At 38.1% G+C, this 27279-nt stretch overlaps 1 protein-coding gene across 4 annotated transcripts in view; it reads right to left on the minus strand.

The window, feature by feature from the left end:
• The window catches only part of AIMP1 (aminoacyl tRNA synthetase complex interacting multifunctional protein 1), a 32626-nt gene that overhangs the window by 686 nt on the left and 4661 nt on the right, over positions 1-27279 (minus strand). For 3 of the 4 annotated variants that reach the window (XM_072036943.1, XM_027456815.3, XM_027456816.3), the window contains exons 2-6: positions 15027-15160; positions 14157-14270; positions 11568-11726; positions 8738-8949; positions 5717-5885 (exon numbers count right to left, since the gene is read on the minus strand). In XM_072036943.1, the coding sequence (XP_071893044.1) occupies positions 5717-5885; positions 8738-8949; positions 11568-11726; positions 14157-14270; positions 15027-15135 (763 nt within the window). In that variant the 5' untranslated portion in view covers positions 15136-15160. Of the gene's footprint in view, positions 1-5716; positions 5886-8737; positions 8950-11567; positions 11727-14156; positions 14271-15026; positions 15161-24520; positions 24841-27279 lie in introns of those variants that run through there. The other variant, XM_013099858.5, reaches the window with a different exon arrangement.

The following is a 27279-nucleotide window of genomic DNA, read 5'->3' on the forward strand; positions in this document are numbered from 1 at the left end:
CAGGTGAGAAATGTTGAACATAGACAAGAATAGTCTAAAACTAGGATACTGACCTATAATTTTAGCCCCAAATTTCAACCATTTTCTGTTACTTTTTGTACCATTTAGGGATCAGCTCCAGTGCATAAAATAATAGTAGCATTAAGGGCCAACTTGTATCTCAGCAATTTTGGCCTCAGTCTCTTTAAATCACCTGTTTCCAGGTGTATACCATGGTAAACTATTGATCAGGTGAAATACTGACAGGGGGACAGCCTAACTACATTAGGAAATCTATTTAAAAATTTCTAATGACTACAGAAAAATGTTCTTTTAGCAATATTTTGCAATACAAACTCATTACTCAGAAAAGCAAAGTGTTCCAGAGTCAAATATTTCTTCCTGTTTTTTTAGTAAATGGGCATAAAATCCAAAATATAGGAACGAAACAACTACAGTAAATAAGATCCCCTGCGGTAAATATTTATACTGAAAAAACTGCTGCCTGCCAATATAATCTAGATTAAGCAAGACAACCAATTTTCCAACCAAAGGTCAAGCAAATTTCATTTCTGAATCTTAATATGATACAGATCCTTCTACACAAAAACATTATTTCATTTTAAGAAGTTATTTAATGATAATGCTGTTGGGTACTCTTAACCTCTTGTGTGTAACACACAAGCAGGAAAAAGGAAAACCCCAAGACTTGTTTCAGATATGATCAGAACATATTTAAAGGTGGTGGCTGAAGGTGGTGGCATACTATCTGTAACCTGATGATACTGTGCATGTATTTTTACTTGCTAAAAGCTAGGTGTGCAATGTCGGAATCATTCGGCCCATATAACTGAAACCTCTAAAGAAAACAAGACTCAAACAACACATCCTGGCAAACGGATCTTCCCTGAGATCCTCTCAGGGGAGCAAGAAGTTCTTAAACGCAAAATGAAAAGTTCTCTATGTGAGCAGGATGTAAAGTACTCACATCTTCCACTACTCAATGTCCCCAAAAGCTCAGGAACCAAAAAAAAACACCTGTAGGTTTATAGCACAAGCTACGTTTCTAGTAGTTGGATGAGTTATTACTGCTTGGTGTATTCTTGACTGACTGACCAGCGTGAGTAAGTGAACATTCCAACCTGCCTTATTTTCTTCTTTAAATGTTTTCAGTAATTCAGTCTACTCACATTCTCAGTTCTTGCAATATTAAGTTATTTCAGCCTGTAGACATGCCTAACTTCTGTAGCTTCTACATCTGCAACTGTGCATGAGAAGCGTACCGGGCCAGACTTCTGTGTTAAGCAGGCTAGGGTTGCCAGAGCAGCATTCAGTAACGCAGTCAAGTTATTTCACAACTGCAGTGTACTTAATATTTAAAAGAAAAACAGCAATACTATTAATAACCTAATCACTCGGAGCCAATTGTGCATTTTCAAAGAAACTGAAATCCTACTCAATACTTAAGTTCACAGAGACAGACTTGGATTTAGACCAAGTGAATGCATACAAATTAATAAAATCATTAAACAGAATGTTAAATGATCCATTGTGCATGTCTTCCCCCCTCCTCAAACATAAAAAGCAAGTGATTTTTTTTTACCCAGTAAGAACAAAACCTGACTTTTATTATAAAAAACACATTTTGGATGCTAATAAGTTTCTTTTCAATCCCATTTCAACTCTCTTGGGATCTGTGGTGAACTCAGATTAGCATAGGCACCAATTTTAAATACTACCAGAGTTTTAAGCTGTGTATTTTCCTAAGCTTTCCCCTCATCACATTTTTCCCTCAGAAAATATTCTTTAGAAGGACATTTAAAAATGAATTCAAACTTGTAGTGGTTTAACGAGCTTCCCAGTCTACATAAAAAGAAACAAATAAAAGGTCCCAAATTTTGTTAAATATGTAATTTGGTCTAATAGTTTAAGTATTACAGAAGAAATTCTCATAATAGGCAAGAAACGTCTCCACTCTGTAACAACTCAGTAACTACGAAAAGACTTTATGAAAAGCTGATACCACAATGCCCACCATGGAATATAACTACGCAACTGAAGGAAAGCACCCATACACCAAAGCTTTGATTAAAGAAATCTGTTAAATACAGACCAACCACTGCACTGCAGTCTTAGCATTTTCTTGCTTTGAAGAGCTAGGTATTGACCAAAAGACCAAAATGACAAAGATTCTTAAACCAGAACTAGCATTAAATCAAATAATTTACATAATAGACTTGTGGTTCCTGTGGCATTTTCGCATTTTAGAATTTTGTCATGACATTAATTAGACTGCTACTAGAAAGAAGGTTTCTCAGTTAGCTATGAAAACTCCAGTTAATTGTTGTCTCACAGCAATTACTGTGTGGGAGGGCATATTTACAGACATGTGAAGGAATAATTTTTCTATGGCTTATGAATCAGATCTTTCCCATGAAAGCTGGATATAAATTTGATAAAGTTCTTAATACAAAAAAAGCCCAATATATCTTGAAGATTCATATATTAGAGTACGAGATGGTGTTAAAGTTCCCTTAAAATGCAACGACATTGAGTGAACAGATGGTCCTCCAGACAAACGCATTCTTTAGCAAATCTTTCTTCGCCTAAAATACTGAAAATCATTCTAAGAAAACTCTCAAGCTTCTTCAGAAAAATGATCAACTAATTTTAATGAGGTTGAAGCAAGATACTGTTTGTTTTGTTTGTTTAGCCAAAAATCAACAAGGAAAATTAGCTTGTGTCTGATGAATATTTTGTATGGCACTCCTACCACATAGGAGTGCCTTCCCTGCTTGGTTAAGGGACATTATTAACGAGTTTCCAGTTTTTTTTTAAAAAAACTACAAACTGTCAAAATCCTAAAACTGCATCAGCTTTAATTTGTATCCTGTTGAGCTCTTGCACGTAAATTCATTCTTAAAGTTTGCCCTGCTCTATTACTATTAGATTACAAACACACACGAGATCCCATCCATGTTGCACGGCACAATGTGCCAGTTACCTCATTGCAAGTTGTGTCTGCTAAAGACCAACAGTTGAAGACGAAAGTATTTTCTTTAAAAGACAGTGCTTTACATTTTTTCTCAGTGTTTTATATTTACATTACAGTGCTTTACATTTTTTCTCTCTAGCTTTTCCTCATGTTTGCTATAGGAACTCTAGGAGATACATCACTTTACTGTTAAGCATGAGGTATGGTTTCAAAGTCCATGACTCCCTTCCAGCTCATACCTGCTAATGTTTGTGAGCAACTATTTATTAAATATTAGGAAACAGCTGCCATATTTCAGACTACAATCCGTAGCCTTGGATACATATGCTTTTCAGATAGGTTGTAAAAGCCTTCATTTGGCACTTACCAAAGCTCTGTGTCTTTGGCTCCCTGTCAGAAGGAAATGGCTGTGAAGCATACAAAACCTTATAACCACAGGCTACAGGTTATAACTTTAGAACTAAAGTACAACTTTTACACCACCTTTAGCATACTCTACATCTTTTTAAGAATCAAAATGTCAACAGAATATCGGTATATCTTATACATCTGGCAATGATTGTAAAACAAATGTTCCTATAAATGTATTTTTCTCGGAAAAGCTTTTTGCAAGTCGAACAACAGAGTCAGTTTTATTATTTTGATAAAATCTACCTCATTAATCCTGATGTGCAAGAATAGATACGCTGGATAACAGAACAGCACCACTAGCAGGTCTTACATGATTTTCAAATGCCAGCTATATGAAGTTACTTGAGACAAATTTAGAGTAAGGATATGTCTTAGAAAAAGAAAAAAATAAGTCACCCTCCATCCCTCAAAACACATACACACACTGCCTTTTCCATTATTTTGCAGGTCTTAGCTACTAATAGGGTTTACTCTGCAACTTGATGATGTCTCTTGCATGCCCATTTCCACAACAACAGAGTAGTATGAGTGGATCCTTGCATGTAATAGAGGACACACACTTACCATTTGATCTAACTTTACTCACAGATATGTGATGAAAAATTAGAGGTCATGAATATTCCTTCAGCTTAGCCAGTACAATTGCTGAAGCCTTTCAGATTTCAGTATGCATTGCATACATCCAGCTTACCAATACCACATCTCAGCTAGCAAGCTTGGTGCATTTTTAAAACAGAAAACTGAAAATGAGAAATGCTGCAAGACTGATAGCCTTTTAAAAGCAGTATTCTTACCAAGTATTTTCAATCGCAGCATTAAATCACAGAAATCTGAGCTTTCTTCCCCATTTCCAAAACACTTGAATAGACCATTGCTTCCTTAATCACATGCCAACCAAATATATATATATATATATATATATATACAAGCAACGTTTTCATCCTGAGAAGTGTGTAAATGTATGCACACATAAATATGTGTGCATATGTATGTGTATTTATGAAAGGTATTTATGTAGATGTGTGTAAGAAGCATAGGGCTTGCCAAGAAGCTTATAAATCAAAATACTACTCTGCATCTAGAAATTGTCAGACACAATCGTTTAAAAAGTTTGATAGGATCTGTACAAAACTGAAAGTTATGTTTTCCTTACATGTGAAAGAAAACTTCTTAGTAACAAATTCATTCTGAAAAGGATATAAACAATTCACTGATAAATGCACACACTCAAAATTCCCCCAAGATAGGAAATCCTGGGAGTTACAGACCACTTTTTCTTAGAATAATGTCACATAGTGATCCTGAGCAGGCCTTGGCCTATGCTGTGCTGCATGAATTCCTTGGCCACAGTATAAACTGGGCCAGATAATTTTAACAGAGGGGCCGGCAGGCAGCTCCTACTTGCTACCAGCAATTACATCTCCTGGATATCCTTGCCTTTATCAAAAAAAACAAAAGCACAGCACCAAGTTGGCATGTGAACTTCCTTTGTTTGATAGTTGAAAAACTGAGTAGAGCTGTTTCTCCTTGTATGAAAATCCTACAATAGCTCGAATGACCAAAAGGGGGAATCTTCGGTACAGAAGGTTTGCTTGTGAATTAGAAACCTATTTTGATGCTGTACTAACTTGGAGTTCCCACCATTTAAACAATGCAGAATTATTTTTGTGTGTTAAAAACTGATTATGTATTTGAAGTGGAAAGGAATCTAATGTCTTTCTTTGGAGACCCAAGGAATCATTTCTCCCCCTCTTCAAACAAACAAAACAAACAAACAAACAAACAAAAAATCCCCCGCCCCCCTCCCATTTTGAATATTATAGGTTCCTCTCATACATAGGCATCACCCTTCCTCCTGCACAAAAGCCTAGCTCAAGTTCTGACTTTTCCTAGGGAGAGGACTTGGAACCATCAACTTACTGCTTCATCACTTAAACTGAGACACTGGGCAAGATACTTGTTATTTCCATGCTTTATGTTTGCTAATTGCAACTTGCAAAGTGTGTTCATCTTTACTCAAACATCTGCAATGCTGAAACACTTGAGAAACTAATATTAAATTGCTTGGTTTCTTAGAAGTACCATAAAACCTGCAGGAGTTACAGTTATTTCTTTGCATTTTCCAACTTTTGGCAGGTGCCTGAATATTTTCAATCCTTTACTTACACAATCCTAGCACTCATAAAGGGTTTTAACATAACTAATTCAGAAAACTTCAACCAAAAATGTAATAGGCTTTAAAATCTGCTTCAACACCAATGTCACCTTTGCAGAGGTCAGCTGTTTCCTAGTTCCTTCAAGTTCCCCATTTCCCAAATACCCAGTGCTTACCAGGAAAACCTTCAAAAGTGATTCTGTCCCCAGGTACTGCCCCAGGTGGGGGAGCCAGAATTTCCACTTTTTCTGGGGAGCTGGCACACATCACCATTGCTTGAGATACGACTCCTCTCATCTTCGCAGGCTTCAAGTTGCAGAGCAGTATTGCCATCCGATTCTGCATCTTGAGGGAGGAAAACAGAAGGATTTGAATACTTAGTTGCCTAATGACTTAAATTATTTCATTTCACCCACACTTTATTCAATCAAAATCATCGCTTCAATCCACTTTCAGTATAGTACGATAAAAGAATCTCCATTTAAAAAACACTCTACAGATTAGGCTAGCTCATAGATAAGAAATTCTTAGTACCCTGGAAACATACATGTGCTTTACACAGTTCGCTAGCTCACTTTAGTCTTAAATTCTATCTTACTTAACCCAAATGTTTTGAATTTTTTGAACTGCTGAAAACAGCTGTACATACCATACACTGCAATTTGTTAGAGCAAACAATTATAAAACCAGATTTCCTCTCTGTCCTTGAATGTTAGTAAAAACTATAACAGTAAATGAGAGAGAAAAAAATGGTAGAGGGAATAGTCACACATTAGCCTAGAAAACAAAGCACACTTTCAAACTGAAAAGAAATTAAACCCAAAACATCCTTTGAGACAGAAAAATGCATGCTTTTAATCCCATACTCCTAATGCACACAACATATAACCATAAGTAATTTTAGATTTGACTTTGTGTGTTTTTTCCCAACATCCTGGTAGAATGAAGGAGAAAGCATGGGGGAAAAAGAAGCAAACAAACTAAAATAGGCCAAAGCTCCCTGTTGCTTACTACACAGAAAACACAAGAGTTCATTCTGGAAGTACAAGTGTTAAATCACTCTTTAGGTAATCCTTGAAGTTACCTGTATAACTGATTGCTAAGTAACTATCCCTCTGTATCTCAAAATGAGATACTGTGACAGACAGGCTAATGAATAGGAATTAAAACTACTACATTGATTGCTTTAAAGACAGAATAAGTTGCAATGACAATAGCAACAAAAAGCCCTCGCCAATTTCTTCTTCTCTTTTTGTGAAATTTAAGATACTTGCCCTGCATCCTTAGTCCTTCACTTCTGATCATTGATGTGAGGCTCTCAGATCAAATGGGATTTAAGGAGGTGAAAATAAATAGGGAAAACAAGAAACAGATACTTGAGAATTGTCTGAATTTCAAGAATGATTGCCTGAAACAGGCCTTGTTGCTAGGAGCACATGGAGATCCACTTCAAAAAGTCAAAACCAGTGGCAGAAATACTGCCAATTTCTGCAAATGTTTCAAAATCTTCTCCAGTTGTCACCAGCTACTGCTGAAAGAGCTCAGTACTAGCATGATCCACTTCGTGTTCCTGTACCGTATCCCTATTACTGATGACAGGTTCTAAATGTGACACCAGAAGGTGCAGCTTCCAACTGTCCTTGACCAAAAACACACTGTACTGCACATAAATGCGAGAAATGTTCACACCTAGAAGTGACTTACACTGTGTACTGAAACGTGAATGAAGATACATGTTTTGCTTCCCAACGTGACGTAAAATCAGATAATACAGCCTCAAATAATGCTGCATTACAATAGTAAACACGGCAATCATAAATGGCTGAATTTTTGGTAAATTATGTTTCTAGTACTTGCTATAACGTATACGTTTTTAATTAACTGTATTGCAGTAGTCACAAGCCAGGACTCCACAATGCTGTACACTGCAAAAACACAAAGTTGGAAGCTCGTCCCAAAGAATTTACAGAGACCTGCTAACAGACACTTGCCAAAACTAAAACCAGACAGAAACTGTTCCTAATGAATGTGCAAGAATGACACCTAATTTTCTGTTAACGAGTATTCTGGATTATTTATTTCATACAGAAAGTAGGGTAAAGAGAAAGGACTGCTACTGTTGCTACATTCTGTACACTTCGTGTTCCTAAGTTTATTTAGAAAAAATTTTAAGAGTTGTTTTTCCTGAAACGCTTTCCCAAGAGCAGGCTGCTAAAAACATTTAAATTTATTTAATTTTTTAATTTTATTACATTTAAATAGATTTGAATTTGTGCCCACTGCAGATCCAGTAATTGGATACCACTGGGTGACCAGTGCAGAAGAGTTATCATATTCGGTCATTTTTTCCCATTCAGTAAATTTCTGTATCCTAAAACCCACAAATACAGCTTTAACTGCCTCCTGCATTTGCAACCTCACCATGGGGAGGGGGCATGAATAGGGAATGAAAAGGCATTCAAAGGCATAGCTTTTCCACACTAACATCAATTCCTTCACAGCCAGTTTGCAGTTGCTTGATACAACATTTCTTTAATTGCCAAGCTTGCACTTGAATGTCGAAGGAGCCTTCAGTCAATTCCTCCCTCCTACTAACCCTCTAGAAGAGGTGTGAAGGGAGAAAGAGATCTTAAAGTCTCAGGTTATCAAACACAGAAGTAGACCAACTGAAAAAGAGATAGAGGCAGACCCTATCCTATCCCTGCCAAGGGAGTAAAAAACATGGTTTATATTCCACAGTTGTTTAAGCCACTTGTTGAAAGGTATTTTTAAGTTAAATTTACCTTCCCTTTGCTTTCCTCTCTGCCAAAAATTTCAATGGGCTATAATGAGAGATGGAAAGCAAAGGTTTCAACAGTCTGGATGTTGGCAAAACCTTCGTTACAGATTCTCCACTACATACTAGAAAACTTAAAGGGAGAGTAGTATCTGCTTAATTTATAAGTATAGTGTGTACCAAAGGCATTACAGAGGAATCAGAATAAGATCCCAGGACAGAAGCACTGAAAGGAGAAAAGAACTAACTTGGGGGAGGAGTACTTTTCCTTTTTTTGACTAATGTTGTTAAGCCCTACTCACACAATTTTATTATAATATTAAAAACCTTATAGCAGAACGAAAACATACCCTATAAAGAGGCAACGATCACAAGTTCCTTTAGGAAGGGATAGGTTCTTAGTAAATAATATTGTTAATACCTGATCCAGAGGAACATGCTTCACTAAACCACTGACGACAGTCCTTGGGCTTGCTTCTCCAACATCCACCTTTTCAACATACAGAGAGTCTGCATCCGGGTGCTTTTCAGCAGTGATGATGCAGCCAACACGAAGATCCAGACGAGAAACATCTACAGGCTTTGAATCGCTACTTCCAGCAGCAGGCTGCTGTTTCTTTTCCTTCTTTTCACCTGTTGAAGGAAGTTCGGTTCAAGAAACAAAAATTAGTATAAAATGTATGCGACTATTTGCAAGGGAAAAGTGAGCTACAATCTCAGAATCAAGTAAAAATCCAGTGCAAAATGCAAATGACAAGTAAGGAGTTAGCACCTCTATTGCTAGTTTCCAGAAAGGAACCATCTTACACCTTCTGATTTAATTTGCTACTACACATGATTTTCACTGTAGGACAGAAGTATTTTCTTGCTTGTAAAATGAAGTCATCCTGACCTTAAATATAGCTAAGATGTAAGTGACAAACATGCTCTGCCAAAGGCCATGTTGATAAGCCTAATAGTACTGCTTTAATAATTAGCAATTAACAAACAGTCTTGCCTTGGTGTATCACTAACAAATGAAACTGGACAATCATAAGCCATCAGGTTACGAGCACTTCACAACAGCTCCTGACTGCAGGCACTGCTAAATAACTGCAACTGCAGCATTACAGCTGCAAAGCAACCCAGCAACCTTTCAAGATGACCTCAGCTAACACTATTTACTCCCTAGATAAACCAGTGTGTGAGTATGCTCATAGCTTATGAAATTCCATTGATGAGTAGTAAGTCCTTATCCAATCATAACACAAGGGTTTGTTATCACCTATATATACAATGTATACAATAAAACAGGAGTCAAGCAATATTCCCCATACATTGCTTCCTATTCACACATTTCCTTGAGATAAGCAAGCTACATTCACTTTGTATGTAAGGCTGTACTGTTTGAAAGACATTCATGATTTGCTTAATGAACAATAATCTGTAGGGGGTAAAGAAACATGTAAAAAGTGTTTACTTAATATCAGTATATTCTTTCATCCAGCCAAATTTATGTATTACCACAAACCAAATTCCCTTCATCAACGTGAACTAAACTCCCTTTTCTAGGGAACAAAAAGCAAAAGTGGACACAGTAGCCTATGTGATTCATGAGCATTGCTCCAGTATAAAGATAAAATTCATTCATATGTTCAAAGATAGAAACTTTGAACAGCTTTTTTAAATAAAAAAAAACCTTAACTCTTCAAAAATATTTCAGTTCATATATGATGAATTAAAAGTACTAATGACTGAGCTTTATTAATTTAAGTGCAATTATTGTGTATCCCTATGTTAAAGTGAAACTGAAAAAAATGTCATCAAAATAGTTGACATTTAATGCATGAAATCATTTTAAAGAGTCATTATCTTCATCCTTTATGTCATTTCTAATAATTCTCCACTTAATAGCATTCCTCTGCAATAGTCAGGAGCCAAACAATTACATTCTAGCTCCCTATTTCTCTTTAGGGAAAATGGAACCTGTCACCGAATAAAAAAAGAGAACACAGGGAAATATCTGTACCCAGCACACACATAGATGTGCACAACAAACCCACTCCAATGCTGTGGCTAAGGAGAGAGCTGTTCTCTGGCCAGTGACAGAGTCAGCCCAGAATCAATCCAGAGAAGCATCACAGACGAAGGTTGTAGGAAGTGCACTGAAGAACATGGAAATTACCAGAGAGGAAACAAGTGAGGCAGGTGACAGAAAACAGAAGGGGTTGGGATATTCTGTAATTTTGTCATTTTCCAAGACTAAAACCCAAATTTTACATGTTAGCTACTTTGCTAGTTAATTACCATGTCTACAATAAGATGTTGAACTCCACAGAATTATCCTGTTCAGGGCTTCTATTTAACATTTATGCTATACTTCAACTTTTTCCAAATTCAGTATTGGAAAGAGAGAAGTCAAATAGATTGCTTTCTAAATGTAAGCTGTTTACACAGCATAAGGGGAAATTCAATACAGGAAAGATATCTTCTTCCTTACCAAGCCAATACTTGTTCTGTAGCCAGTGATTAGTAGCAAAGAACAGTTAATTGCCTGATTAACATGTGACCTCTGCTCTGCTTTCATTTTACAGCTACATAAAATATTGACACGTCATATGCTGAAGTACACCAAAAAAATATGGAGTAGTTTATAAGCCTCCTTACAACTCATCAGGAAAAATAGGTAAATAAACAGATGCAGTGCCCTACAACCATAATATACAAGCACTGATAAGATATACAAATAAGTTCACAGCATATTAATAATAATTTGCATAAGATGATGACTTTGAGACATGATTAATAAGACACGCACCTACACTTTTGTGCAAATGTAACAGATTCTTATGCCTTTTTCTCTCTTAATAGAGTTTGTTAAAGAGAAGTCAATACAGGTAGCTGAAAAAGTAAAAGCCTCATGGAAGGAAGCTATCCAGTCTGCCAAAAAGCTCTCTGAACTTTGTGTCCTTGTTCTCCCTTTGTTTTTTGGGGTTGTGTTTTTTTTCTTGGTGGTAATAGTGGTATGTTCTTGTAGTTGTTTTTCAGATAAGGGAGTTCAGTAATATTAGAAGAAGTTTGGCACATAATCCACCTAAGATTTTTCACCTTGATGGCCTTAGATTGAAGTACTTGCAAGATTTTAAGAGCTAGCACATGACTCTTCCTACCATGGCTGCATGAACTGTTTTTTTCAGTCCCCAGAATGATTTAGAAGTACTTCCATAAATGAAATGGCTTGTGCCTATCACAGTTAAGAAAAATTAAAATACCTTTTTTTTCTACTTTTTCCTTCTTTTTCTTTTCTTCATCTTCACCTTTAACGTGATCTTTCGGGCCAGGAGATGATGTAACTGCTGGGGGTTGTGGATCACCATCTGCAAACGAAGCTGTAGAAACAGTTGTACCAGGAGGAACTGCGATCTGTTTTACTAAAAATGAAAAACGCATACATTATAAAGGGTATTAAAGCTTGGAACAATGCAACATTTTAAGTTTTCAATGTAAATGAAAAAGTAGAGACTGAAAATTATGCTTATAATGCCTAAGCAACCACAACTGCTGAGTAGTGAAGCACAACGTTACAAAGTAGACATCACAACTCAATTTATATATGGCTATTCTGATCTCTTGCTATGATATTAAGAACAATGTCTTCAGCTACATATTTTTTAAATTGTGAAAAAATGCTAAATACAAGAAAAAATATAAACAAAGTCTTTTTGTTGCTTGCTTCAACATCTAGTTATCTTCACTCTAACTCCTTATTCTTCATTTGTGTTTCATAGAATCATAGCATATCCTGAGTTGGAAGGGGCCCATGAGGATCATCAAGTCCAACTCCTGGCTCCACACAGGACCACCCAAAAAACAAACCATGTGTCTGAGAGCATTGTCCAAAGACTTCCTGAACTTGGGCAGGCTCGGTGCCATGACCACGGCACCAGAGCCTGCCCCAGTGTCCAACTACCCTCTCAGTGAAGAACCTTTTCCTAACACCCAGCCTGACCCTCCTCTGTTGCAGCTTCATGCTGTTCCTTTGGGTCAATTTTGTTTTTGTGTTTGCCTCATTTTACCTTTTAGCTATTAGCTCATTATATGTAATACTACCCAATAATTTTCTCCCAATAAAATTAAATTTAATAGGGTTGTCAGATCACTCCAACTCTTTCTTCTGATTTACTAAAGAAAATGAGTCTGAAAAAACTTATTCTAAGAAAGTATCTGAAGCCTCTGTCAATAGCACACCTTCCTAAATTCTCCATGTTTCCATTGTATTTCTTTTTAAATTCCTGATAATAAGACGATTTCCAGAATTACATATCTCACCAGATGACAACTTAAGAATCATCTTCCTTCTACTTTCTACTTTTCTAAAGCTATCATTAACACCATTTAACAAATCATTGTACTGAGTAACCATCATTAATGATGGATTGATTAATCTTTCTAGTATCACTATTAGACTGGTCCACATTCTGTACACATGCTTCTTTTTACACCTTAGACATCAAGTTTTCTGAAGAATTGCACCGAGTTTTTTGATACTTGCTGTTAATACCAATACAAGAAAACTTGCGCAAGTTACTTTTTTCAATCACTTGTATCAGATTTATACAAAAATACTTGCTGTTTACTACTTACGGGAAAACATTTAAAAAAAAAACAACTCTGAAAAGAATCACTTGACTATGTTCATCAGATTTCTGTGCTCAACCGCTTAATATTGTCACAGCCAAAACACATTAATTTACTGCAAAATAAAAGATCTGAATTTATTTCCACTGCCTTTTAGATAAAAAAAAAAAGATAAAGAAGGCAAGATATGTATCAAGCAAAATACTAGTTTCTTTACTCTTTTTGTATTGTATAATCCCATCTTGGAAAAATCTATGTACCTTAAGATTGCTCTCAGACATAATAGAAATTACACAAAATATCTTGTCTCTGTCAAGAATTACTGTGGACTAACATATGATGGAGAAATATAAACTAATGGTTCGGTTTAGTACATGAAAGGTCTTTATTCATACCAAGAGGAGAAAAAAAAATCTGTATTTATAAAATATTAGTCTTTTTGAAGACTGAATGCATTGTTTTACCACTAAACAGTAAGTATGGTTGAATGCTAGCATCTAGATACACTGGTTACTATCTTACCACATTGACAGCTTGTGTAAACATAGTAGTAATTGTTGAAGGTAAAAGAGGTTTTCTTTGGAAATAATTTTAAAGAAAGCATGCCACATCTGAAACATTTCAGTTTCAATTTTCCTTCTTTATTTATTATTTTTTTTAAAGTATGGAATTATATAATGATGGTGTGAGCTGAGTAGAGCTACACAGAAGAGTGCAAAAAAGAAAAAATAATGCAACGAAAGGCTGGTCTTACCAAAGGATGAAATCAAAATTCAAGACATCATTTCTAGTTTTATACTGCCATAGATTTTTTAATAAATCACTATTTGTATATTGAACAATGGCTCAGTTTTCCATAGGGATTTCAGTCAAACTAGATAAAATCACTCAACACTATCAAAAAGCGTCAGTTTCAGCCATTTTAAGGGTATTGTGAGTGCTCATAGACATCATTCAAGTTTGGGACTCATTTGGGACTCATAGATGCCACTACAAAAACATACAAAGAACCAGTTCCATGTCTGGTAAAGATTTGGCAACATGTACCTGTTACACTTGCAGCTTACTAGAATGTTAGGAGCACGCAACTTCTCATAGGCATGGAATCCAGAGTTTATGAGAGATGCCACAGAATCACAAAAAGATAAAGTAGTAGTAAGATAGCACAAAACATGACCAAAAACTCGATCTAATTTGTGTCAAGATAGGACTTTTTTCCCCACCTCCATTTCGAATTTCTGCCTGAATCAGCTCTTGTTTCAGCCCTTCAATTTCTTTCTTCAGTTTAGCGTTTTCCACACGAAGCTTCTTCTCTTCTCGGAGTGATGCCTGCAAGACTAAATTTGACACTATATTAAAAACAATAGGCTTCGATAATTAGCATTCATTACTTGGCAAAAGGTTTTGTTTTTAAGGAAGTGAAACGTAGCGAGCCAAATACCAAAAAGCTGGCAACTTTCAAGGAGTTTATTATTACAGATATTTTTGGAATTTTTGTTGCTGTTAAAATTGGAATTTCCCCCCCTTTTTTTTTTGAACATAATATTTGTTTACTCAAGTTGCCTCTCAATATAGTAGTTTTTCAGTCTCCTTAGTTGACTCACAAGAGGAAATTCCAAGAAACCTACTAAAAAAGCAGCTTAAACACGTTTGGAATATGGAGCACCTTCATTCACTGATACTGACCTGTGTAAAATATCAAAGATGAAGGTATGATATTCTTTAGAGAATCCCATAGTGGTAAAAAAAGTAGTAACACATTCATGCAAAATCATAGTCTCATACCCTTCCCAAGTGCCTTTCTCCCCCACTAAAGGAGAAGCATCATATATTGCATTTTCATGATCTTTTTGTGCCATTGGGTCATCCCTTCATTCATGCTTTTTTATTTCAGAATAAGCAGCTTCAAAATACCCACAAACCACGAGACAGTGAAAAGGTGCTACTTTTACAAGCTCAGTCTTTGAGAACCTGAAACACACTTGAAAGGCTGACAGCACCAATGAAGTTGTCCACATTCTCATTTTTTCTGATGAGCATTTAATGTTAACCACCCGGCTAACAAGCTTATGATAAGACAGAGAATTCCTTACTAGCTTTCTCCTTCAGCAGAGCAACTTGCTGCTTGAGGTATTCAATAACTTGATCGGCCTCTGCACCCTTCTGCTCCAGTCTGTTCAGCACCGCATTGTTGGCTGCCATCTTTATCAAGAAACGGGATAAAAACCTAGACAAATAACAGATGGTCTAAAATTAATTACTTCTTGATGTAATTAACGTTACCAACCCTTACCACATGAAGCACTTCTAAAATCAGTTGCTGAGTAAGAAAATTTGCTAAGCGAACAAGCTGGGCTCCCACCTTCTAATGCAAAGCCCAAACAAAAAGCTATGTTAAACAGAATCTGATGTTTGACAGCTGCTTTCAAGTATTTTGGAAGAAAAGCAACTCTCTTCCCAGCTGCAGAAAACATGTTCTTGCTTCACGAAACAGGAAAAATTCCACCTTCTGAAAAAGAAAGGTTTAGAGAATACTGCGAATATGTGGAGGTGGGGGGGAAACGAAATAAAAGGGAAAAGGTTAGACTGAAGAACAACGTAGCCTGGTTTTATCTGACAAAATTATGAAGTGTACCCAGAATTTTATTGAAGGTAAGGAAATGGAAACGTCCCACAAAAGTTTCCAAACTTCTAATGAATTGATTCAGAAGGTATGAATACCTTACACAGTGTGGTTATGCATACTTTCACCGTTATTTCACTTTTAAGCAGAATTCACCAGCATTTTTACTCCTCTCTGATTAATAAGATTTTTCCTGCAGGTTTCTAGCTTCAGATTTATTTTAGCTCTGATTTTGATCATCTCATTTTGTTTCCACTGCAATGGAAGGTCAGGCACCCAGGTAACAAATTCAAGAAGCAGGAAATACAAAGAAAACTGAGTGCAAGAAAACAAATAAATGCTGTCTAGTTTTCTTCCAGGATGTTCAGTTTCTTTTACTGGGTTCTCTAATATTCCAGAAATGAGCTATGCCTTGTGAACAGCCCCTATTTGTTGAATCCTTTCCACTTCCTTCCCTGCAACATTTGCATCTAACCCTAAAGACGCAAGTATTAGCAACAGAATGATGAAATACAGTCGCTCATATCTGCAGCGTGGTGCTTTTACCCTCTGCCCAGGACCTAAAAGATAAAAGAATCCGTGCTAACAGCTGCTTTATGTAAATCAACAAAGGAAACAGATTATAGGTGGCAAGAAAAGATGCCCTGCAGATCTTAACAAGTAGCAGTGAGGTAATTCCTGTGAATTTGCCCATGAACTGCAACAAAGGGAAGAACTGGTAAGAAACTAGTGTTGCAGATCCACGTACCGGCTCCCAAACCTTACCAGAGCCCCGAAATGCCTCTTCTCATACCAAATTGGCAAGAAAATTTTTCATTTTAGTGCAAGATTATTCTAACACTTTGGCCTAAGTCTGCTTTAACATGTGAATGAATACTCTCTCTTGGGATTGGCAACAAAAGTCACACTGATGACAAAACAGTTTAAAAAGAAATGAAAGGAGGTGAACAAACACCACACTCATCCCAGCCACAACACAGCACCTTTGCTCAGTAGCAACTTACATTTCATGACTGACCTTCCACTGCATAAGAACTCAGTTCTTCAGAATCACTCCCCCTCCCTTTTTTTTTTTTTTTTAAATAAAGGACCAGAGCTGACAATGAATTGGGTTTAGTGTAATTAGAAGTGCTCAAAGGAAAACTTGTAAAGCCAAAGAGATACAGTAGTCCAACAGATGATACATGGGCTATATTCTTCCTGCAAGTGATGAATGAACAACTCTTTTGCCTTCTTCGCAATCTAAGACAGTGGAAGCCTGTTCAACACACACCAGTTTCCTAAAAGATGAAGGAAGTGTTACTGTCATCACACCTTCCCCCCATCCACAACACATTTTTCTTTTTAAAAGCAAGAAAATCTCACGGATAGAAGAGCTGCAGGAATCACCTTCATGAGGCAACTGAAGTGATTTTAATACTCAAATTCATCTCTGCAATGAGATTTCTTTTTTTCCATGTGCAGCACGCAGGATCTATTATTTATGAAGTCTGAAAAATCCTGAGGGTTTTAGAAAGGAAAAAAGCGATTCCAATAAGTTACTGATTTAGATATCAAATGGAAATAAACATAAAAATATTATGGCACAACACAGCATAATACAAAGCCTGGGGTATTACTGTCTGCATACCAGTAAGATTTCTTGCAAGCTCGATAGTCTCTCAGGGGAGCGCAATACTAACAGGGGAAACTTTGCCAACAACAACAGAAAATGCTACTAAAACTTCAAAGCAAACAGAATTGGTACATTTGATAGGTTTTAGCCAAGTTGGCTAATGAACTGAAGATCTGGAAATAAAGTTACATGATTACAATGGGTAGACATTTTCCCACTTGTCAAATAAATTTCTGGAGCCCCGGCACTGTAACAATAACAGAGAGGAATAGGTATTTCCGAGGCTAGTACAGAGAGCCAACAGGCTGAAATCACTGCTGCACATGAACCCGTAAAGCAATGTGATAAAAATGCATCCAAAAAGGGCACAGTATTTTTTTTGTTTGTTTTTAAGATCCATCCTTACTATAAAACACAAAACACATAACAACCCATCGGTATTGCAACAACCAAAGGTTAGTCAATTTTTGCCTTTCCCCTCTGTTATCCTGCCCATCCCAGAAGAAAAACTAGTGGCGATACAAAAATTAAAAGAATTTTAAAATAGCAATAATATAGCACAATGATTTTTTATTTACTTGTTTTTAACCAAAACAACTGAAATCACTTCATACAGCTGTGTCCCTTCTTCGTATACAAAAGCCGTGGAAAAAACAAGTAAGGAGCTGCTACAGCAGTGGAGCAGACCTTCTGAGAAGGGTGACCAAGTGGTTTGCAGCCCCAAAATCTGCTTAACCCCAGACCTCTGATCCCTGCTTTGTTACCTGCACTGCCCAGACCTACTGGGTAGCAGTAATGGAGCTCTATCTTCAAACATTTGTGAAGTTAGCTATCAGTATGTACAAGTGGTTTCATTTCTCATCAGTTTGCTGACTTCAAAGGGCTGCCCACCTTTTTCCAACAGAAAGCACAGCTTGCTGGCATCTTCTAAGTAGCTACAGTCCCCTAATGTAAGAAAACAGGCATTTTTCTATGTTGTCTCCCAAGATCACACAATGTAGAATGGTCCTAAAAGTGGCAAGCTTCAATACTAGCCATATAGTATAAACTATCCCAGAATGCCAATGTTTTACAAATAGTGGTTTAGTGAAACTGGCCCAGATGTTAGACTTTGTCCAGATCAAAAAATGAACAGACCAAGACAGTGAAAACCTAAACCTTGGTGTATCTTACTCTTCAGTATTAATATTATCTGCTTCTAAAAGCAACAAAAAGCCAAACCCCCAATAAAACTAATGACAAGATTTAAAACTTAAACTCTAAAAATTGTTTTTGGAATCCATCCCTAGCCCGAAGATGGAACCAATTACTTTTCACTTATTGGAAAAGCAATCACTTCACCAAACCCCAGAAACTGGAAGCCAACTGACTCCCCAAAACTAAAATAATTAGCTCTACGCATTCCATCTTCCAGCTGCAGGTTTAAAAACAAGTCAGCGCGTTCAAGTACTCAGCTTGTTCTTGCAATGCTTTGTTAATGCCAACACACGAAGTAAGATTACTTCACCTATAAGTCAACAGGTTCCCTGTGTATGCTTTGAGTACATCTGGGGCAGTGTTGCAGATTTTGGTTTAGCATTTTGAAGTCAGTAAGGTTTTATGCTCTTTTCTTATAGCCGTCTCCTTTCTTGTTCTCATTCCTTCCTACAGGCCTTCGTGCAACACAACCAAACGCCGTGTCATCACCCTGGGCACGTGCTGAGACAAGGAATTCATCAACCAACATGCAATGAAATAAAATCACCACAACTGCCTGCGTCTCCTCTATTCCTCTCCCATTCCTATTGGGAGAAGTAGCCCATTAAATGAAAAGCCAAGCCAAGACCAGCGATGAGGCAAGGAATTACCAACGCCCCAAAGATTACTCAGCATTTGAGAAACGTTATAAAGTTCACCAACAAACTACACGAAACTATTCATGGCAACTTCTCTCCCTAAGCCTTTCATCTTAAGCCTGATGTAGCTCTCAAATGAAACCCCTTTCTTTCTTCCATGAGATATCTTGAGACGCACCACGGTTTTCCACTTGCATAGCTGCATGCTCTACTTTCTGTAAAAGACAGAAAGCATCAACCAACACTTGGTTTCTGCAGAGACTGTGTTCAAAGACATCTTTCTGAGCATCTTTTTCTGGGATGGTCATTTCTGGCAGACAATCTTACAGAAACCCATAAATATAACAGAATGTGCCAGCTGTTTGCCAGATTCTGCCTCCCTGTGCTCTGCACTTCTATGAACTGTCACGACACGAGGTGAAGCAGATTTAAAAATCTCACATCACACCTTTTTATTCCGTAGAGTAAGGAACAGTAGTGATCAGATCAAAACAGAAGAAAAATAGAGTGAAGATAACTCGAGAGATCGGTGCAACGAGGAGATTGTTTTACTTGCCCCATATTCTCCCGTCTCCAGAGAGTCAAGATTCATGCTTGAAAATGAATTTTCAGAGACTAGACCCATTTTTTGCATTGCTTGCAACCCCTTCATGATGATCAAAGCCCTAGTTTGCTAGTTCTAGTACAGCAAGAAGACATATCCCACCCCATGACACCTGAAGATCATCTCACCACATTGAAAAGACAAAGATGTATTAAGACAACTCCCAGCTCATCTCTTTCAGAGCATACATAGCTAGCTCTGCAAGGAGAGAACTCAGGTTTCCCGAGCCTCACACTGTCAAAGTAAATTTGTATAATTAAAAATCTGCCTTGGAACCCTAGACATGGAAATGATGGAAAAAGTAGATGCTCACCTAGACTCTTCTCCACATACAGGAAAGGAGACGTGCAAATGGTATTTTTGGCATAATGCTAGCAAACTTTCTTATGATGCCAGAATTTTGAGCATTATTCATAATTTCAGTGTAAAAACTCCAAATCCGTGAATGATTATTAAATCAATCATTACAGAATCTCATTTTTGACTCACAGTACCAGATCAGCGATCACCTGCCAGGTACTAGACGTGTGCCACCGTAAAACATGAAATGAAACTTGCACCATTATCTTGTATCTTTAAAAGAAAGAACACAGCTTTTGAGAAAGACAGAATTACAGCCTAAGATGTAAGAGAATACTGTAAAGCAAAGAAATAGAGTTTTGTAAATTTATCAGTGCAATTTGCCTTGTTCTCCCCAGACAAGTGATTGTTTTGACTCAGTCTATAAACAGCCAAGCAGCCCGAGTACTGCTGTTGTTATTACTGTTATTTCTGGAGCACTTAACTACACTTTTTAAAGTATTCATAAACTATAAACTCCTGTGTAGTCAGTCTTGAAAGCAATTTGCCAAGCAGCAAATTATTAATCAAAGTTGTACATTTCTGCCATATGTTATTTCAACTCACATCTTCTGTACCGAGACTCCGAATAATTGCTTTGCAGATTTCCAAACAACTAACATGTCTAACACCGGCCATCCAAGAAGCGATGCCAGCCCTAGGAAATGATTTGCTGGCTCTGGAGACTACAGTTCAACCCTTCTGGCTGCCAGATAAATCAGGCTCAATCCCAGCTGCAGACAGGTCCTTTAGTAGCCCTAAGAGCCTACCCCTCCCTATTTTAAAGGGCTGTAAAGAGTAAAAACACACACAAGCAAACCTCTTCATATTGAAGAAACAGCACAGCATGAAAGAGTTTTTTTTCTTTTTTTCATGTGATGGAACATTGCACAAAAAGCCCATCCACTGGCAGCAATTTGGAGGCAAGAGAAGTTACTCAAGTAAAGACAATTTTTAAATATGAAGACAAGTCTTTCTTGAAAGGGAAGGATGTACCAAGGCCGTGGGCGAGCCATGCCAATAATGGGACAAGCAAAATCCAATCTGTAACAAGGACTGCCTGAAGAAATGTGTCAGTTATTTATTATAACGAATGAAAATAGAAGCACGAGACGGCAGCCTTCATTTGAATGCAAATGCATCTTTTAGAACTGTATGGTAGAAATCATTAGAAACAGAAACAAAATATTTTAGTATTTTGCTCAAGTTCGCATTTCAGGATTTAGTAGATGCTTCAACATTAATTAAGTGCATCACATCTAAATACAAAACAGCTACGGCAGTCAAAGGCTTAAGGAAAGTGACGAGCACTTGCAACTTCATTTAGACTTGGTCTGTGAGCCTGTGCTAAATTTGTACTCGGGTTGGCGTTTCTATTACCACTACTTGTCTCAGCCCAATTCCAAATGAACTTTGTGCTCCTTCCAACCTCTGAGAGGACACCAAAGCACTAAAAGCAGAGACACGACTATTAGGAGTTCTGGCCAGGCTAAGGCAAAAGTCATGAGATTTGGATCAGGCCTGCGACAAAATTCTTTGTGGCTACCAAAAACTCGTCAGTAACAAAGACAGGATACAAAGCTACACGAAGCTTAATTTACTAATGGGAGAGGAGTGCCCAGTAATGCTTGGGTGGCTCAGAGCACAGCTGAAGGAAAGCCACGTCTTTGCACTGCTCAACTTCAGCCTCGACAAGCCGTGCGCCCACCACAGCTGCCAGGTCTGCTGGAAGTTCAGCGGGTTCATCTGGTTGTGCTTTACAGCGCACTCTTGAAATTTAAGCAGCAGCTCCCATGCCAGAACAGTTGGCCAACCTCCTGTATTTTTTCAGCAGAGTATCTTTTGGCTCCCACTGCATTAATATTTTAATAGCACTGTAAGAATCGTACCGTAAACCATCACCACGTGCAGAAGGAATTCTTACATAACTCCTGCGATGGAAAAGATACACCACCTCCAGCACGGTGCCTTGTTTCCTTGACCTCAAGCAAAGATTTCCAAACCCCAAATGCATCCAGCTCTTTGGAACAAAAAGCTTACATCCAGTTCTTTTATTACAGTTTTTTCATTTACTTATAAAAGCTTAGCTTTGCAAAGAACAGTGGTGTATCCAGTGGATACCACTGAATTAAAAAAAAAGAGTAGCTGACACGTATGCCTCAAAGTATCCCTATAAAACTTCCTTGACAGGTGACAGACTTCACAATTACAGACACACACACGTGCTTCTAGGTTCAGAAACATAAGTGGACTCAGCTGCATCTGGACAAGCCTGCAGGGTCAGCATATGCCACAGAAGAACTCGAAGAATCTGTACTGCTCTTCATCCTCCAGGGCTTTACCGCGGAGTGAAAGCTTTAGGTTACTGTCATAGCTACACCGTGAACCACCCGTAAATCAGATGGATTTCACTGCAGTTCCGGTTCTTCTTCTGCCACCTGTTCGTATCAAGTAGAACACCATTTCTTGGATATTTTTATTGTTTTCTGTAACTTTATCCTAAAAAAGCAAGTGTTCACACTACCTGCTTAATTAAGAATGTGAACAGCAGTCATAAAAAGAGAAAATGTTTATTTTTAAATTTACGTTTAATATTTTAAAATTCCCTATTAAAAGGGAATCTTGAAAATCTTGACTTTTAATTAGTGTCAGGTTTTCTACACATAGAAGTAGTATCTTGGAGCACTGCTAAGACAAAGCAGGATTTAACTGTTCAGCAAAGGCAAGCACAGAGGTTAAAAATAATCCTTATTCATTCACAAAAGCATCCAGCAGACATCATGCAGATGGTACAGCAGGAGGATCAGCGGTCTCAAACTACAACTGCACTAACAATTGCTGGTATTTACTGAGGCAGAAACTTTAGCTCTTCTTTATGGGAGCCAAATAAAGGCTGAAGAAAATTAAACTTGAAGATGTGCGTGCATGCGTGTGCACGTCTGTGTGTAATCAGCGCAGGGGCAATGGCAAACATCACTTAATGGGGAGCAAGAAAGCTGCCTTTAAAGAGAAAAGCAGTCCTTGCAGACCTTTGAACCTGCAGTCACAGGATCGTAGTTCCCTAAGCTAAACCCTCCCACACACATTCAGCTTCCCTGGTTCATTCATCATACAGACAACTGCACTTTCCAGAGCTGAATTTAATCACTCAATACAGCAGGACAGTATTTTAATGATGATCTTTCATAAAGATACTAACGGAGCCCATGCAGAGAAAATTAATTGTTCAGCTGTAGAGTGAAAAGCCAGAATTAACTTTTAAATTTGAAGCAGGCTGACAGCAACTAATCCCAGCAGCAGTTCCGTGTCTCTTGAAAAGCGTGTTCCCACAGCACATAGCACTTCACATCCCGGGCATCAGGGCTGAAACACAGGTGTCTCCTTTAATCACATATACAGAGAAGAGACTTAAAATTCCTACCAAGTATCTAAGAAATCTCCAAAGATAGCTACTACGTATTGTAGCTGACTAACTATTCTCCCTTTTGAATCAATGATTTTAACTTACTTGCAGCTGAAACCTACAGAGCATTCTTCCCTGTAGCAATGAAAGAACTCCGAAGAAGAGTTTTCTGTAGATTTCTATCTCTGCAAATGAAGACTTTGCTAGTTGGTGAAAGGCCTCAGTTTATTTTTGTATTCTAAACTGGAGGGGAACATCAAGAGTTTCTTGGAGTACCTTCTAGCTTCTCTTGTGCAACTCGGCTCTTACAGGACAGTGCCCCCATCTACTTTGCTCTGTCAATTTAATGTTGTGGGTATTCATGAGCAACTTCTCACAAAAATGCTCATGTGCTGGTACCAAAGAGATCTAAAATAGGGAGGTCAGAGTTACTAAAGATCTGGTTTTATGAGTACTTGATAATCCTTTTTCAAAGTAACTACACTCAGCAGTAACTAGACTTCTCTTGACACAGTTCAGACCAGCATGGTTTCTGAGTGAACAGTCCGTCAGTCTCAGGAAACTTCTGAACCCTATCACCTATAAATATTTGAGCACCCTTTACGAGAAAACACAGCAATATTGTATCTTTTAATGGTACCAAAAAAGTAAGCAGCCTTGTACCAAAACAGTAAGCAGTCTTGTAATTATTGCCTTTCGAGAGGTTCAGAGTTTTTAAGACTTTTAGGATGTAAATGACTTCTCCCTCTTAAATCCTACATTTGCACAGAGCAAAACAAACAGAAAACCTTCTGCATTCATCATGGACATGGAAGGCACTTACACCAGCCACTAGGTAAAGTCCTCCAAACAGCTTTCAGGGAATAGCTGTATTTCACCTACGGGATCAAAGCTGCTTTTGTTTCCAGAATTTTCAACACATTGAGCCAAATGATGCTTTCATTGTATTCCAAATTATTCTATTGAAAATACAGCAGCTTAAAAACAATTATTTTCAACTAGAGTAACTTGTTTTAACATTTTCAAAGATGCAAACCTGCAGGTAAGTTCTCAGTAAAATTTCGTTATGGAGAAGGTAAAGGTTATATGAGCGAAGGCAAACACCACATCGGAGTTCTTATCGTTAGTGTTATTTTATAGATGGTCATATGGATGTGAAATCACTTACCCACTGAGATGGAGCAGGGTAATTCAACCCCTAAGACCAGATTAATTTCCCTGATGTACAATTCAGTGTCATATCCTAGCTGGCAATGGTGACTTCCTCAGGGTGCGACTGTTCCCAATTACCAGCCCGCTTCACACAGAAGGTTTCAGAGCTGCCAGGAGGACGAGCCAGTGTGTGAACTTAGGGCCTTTGCTCCAGAGCAGCTGCTGCTAAGCCCCGCACGGAGCCTCCTCCATGCCATGAGCAAACACACACGCTCCTGCGGGACCTGCAGCCCCAAGCTGCCCCGGCCAACTGAGCTGCTGAAGCGATTTGCTCACTTATCTTCACTCTGAAATGAGATCCCACTACAAAGCTGTATATTAAACTGCAATCGAGAAACACTCCGGGATGGAAACTAGATCCAATAGCCATGGATCGTTTCCGAGAGGGTCCCGAAGTAAGAGGCTAATCTTTAAACTATCAATTCGGACACAGCGGAGGTTATGTTGGGAAAGCTCCTGATGAGAAGGAAATGGAATAAAAGTCTCCCGTAATGGGAAGTTTTATGCCAAAACATCGTACCAAATGATCTCAAGAAAAGATTTGCTAACTCAAGGCAGTTTTTAAAGATGTTTTATGCATTGCCAACTGCTTTCAAATGTAAAAAGCATCTCAGAATCTGTCTGCTTGCAGATAATTAGGATGTGAGACAACACACCAGGGAGGCAGTTATGAGAGGAATTCAATTTTCCTCTAATCCAGCACAGAATCTGTCAGGTTTTTGTCCCCAACATTTCACGGAAAGAAGAATGGGTTTTTATACGTGAATTGGGTTTAACCAATGGTGATTAAATATGGTAAATGTTGCTTTCCAGTATCAGTGAGAGTTTAAGCTTCTCCCTATAGTTTTTTTGGTTTTGGAGTGAGAGAGCAGTTTCTAGGCTGTTAAATTACATAAAGTTAGGATAAGAGTTAGTGAATTTTGTACAAAGCTGTGGAGTGTGACCTAAAATGTAAGAGCTAGGTTAGCAGAAGATGGCTTTTCTCCGGAATTTCTCCCTAAAAAGTGAAAGAGCATAGAGGGGGTCTATGAAATTTTCGTTTCATTAAGGTATCTAAGCCATTTTCTTTAGAAACGGCAAACCTCAACAAGTGATTATAGCCGCTATGAAGGATCTCCAATGATGTGTTAATCATCAAAATAGAACAATTTCAAACTATAACAACTCTCTAGGCTGTAAACATCACTGAAGAAAAAAACCTTATCCTTCATTTCCACAGGCAGAGACGACTGCCTCACCAATCCATTTACTCACACCTTTATTGAGAATGGCCACATTAAGAGTGGGCACCAAAGGCTTGCAGGATAAGCACCCCCTGCTCAGTGTCTCCAAATGAAACAAGACAAACCACGAGCAAAACACTGGGAGCAAAACACTTGCTTTGGCGCAAGACTTCAAAGGAAAGATGATTCACGAAGATGACCTCTTACATCCCAGCTGATTTTGATGACCTATTATCTCAGCTAATTTTATCTCCTTGCTCCTGCCCTGATCCCATGTTAGGAAGCAAGATTTGCTGAGTTACAGAGGAGGTCAGGAGCCAAGGACATTCAAAAAGAATATACAACGTGATGCAGAAACAAATCCCTTGGTGGTCACACACTGCTGCTAATGCAGCTCAATATTAGCCTGTGAGCAGCAGCATTAGAATGGGTGGAGATTAATTGTCATAGCAAAACAAATAGTTCAAGAAGGAACAAACAAGCGACTGAATCACTCTTCTTCGGTCCCCATCTGTATCACTTGAGCTGGCCAAGTAATTTAAAAGTGCTGAAAACTGAAATTGCAAACTAGTCCATGAACAAGTGATACAAAAGTAAGAGGACACTAAAATCTGAAACAGCCACCACCTGTTGGTCCTGATGGTTTCTCTAGAAAAGTATGTCAACAAAAGCATTTAGAAAAAAAATGTAAATTAAACTTTTGTGTGTGTACGTCTGTGTTGTCCCATTACGTGATATTACAGAACATCATCCAGGAGAAGGTCATGACCGGCATTATAAGCAGCTGTCCCCTTGAAAACTGAGCAGAATTCTGCATGCTGAATTCTCTCAGCAGGAGTGGCAGCAATCGCCATGCCTAAAACCACAGCGACAACCTGTCCCAAATACTGAGCCATGCTTTAGTTATAAGCATTTGGGAGAAGTACAGAGCACGCTGAGACAAGGTGCTCGGTCACTTTAGCAGTACTCAGACCAACACGGTGACAATCTCAAAGTACTCAGAGCAGAGCCATGATATCCACGAAAACCAGCAGCACGTTTTCACTATGTTGCAGAAGTGCTTTCTCCTGTTCTATTAGATGTATTTCATGGATTAGAACCACAGAGGTTACATTCTCAAGACGGAAACACCTGCTTGAAAAGCGTCCCATGCCTGTTATTGAGCTCACCATTAAATGTATTTATGGCTTAAAACACAGAACATCAACTAATGAGTACGTTTACTTAAGACCACACCAGAAATACGCTACGGAATGAGTTCTTATCTGGGAATCTGTTCTCCTGCTGTGTTCCTCAGCTGAAAAACAAAAATCTCTTCAAGGTTGTAACTTCCCTAGAAAAGAAGGTTCAAGGAGACAGGAGGAAAGAAAGGAAAGACAAGCCAGGAAAACTTTCTAGCCACACTTTATCACAGACAAAATCTTTCAGCTACTCAAGAGGCCTCCCAAGCAATATTCCCACAGCCCTCACGCATACTGCAGACCCCTCACAA

The sequence above is a fragment of the Anas platyrhynchos genome, chromosome 4 (genome assembly GCF_047663525.1).
Source record: "Anas platyrhynchos isolate ZD024472 breed Pekin duck chromosome 4, IASCAAS_PekinDuck_T2T, whole genome shotgun sequence".
In the NCBI taxonomy this organism is placed as follows: Eukaryota; Metazoa; Chordata; class Aves; order Anseriformes; family Anatidae; genus Anas; species Anas platyrhynchos.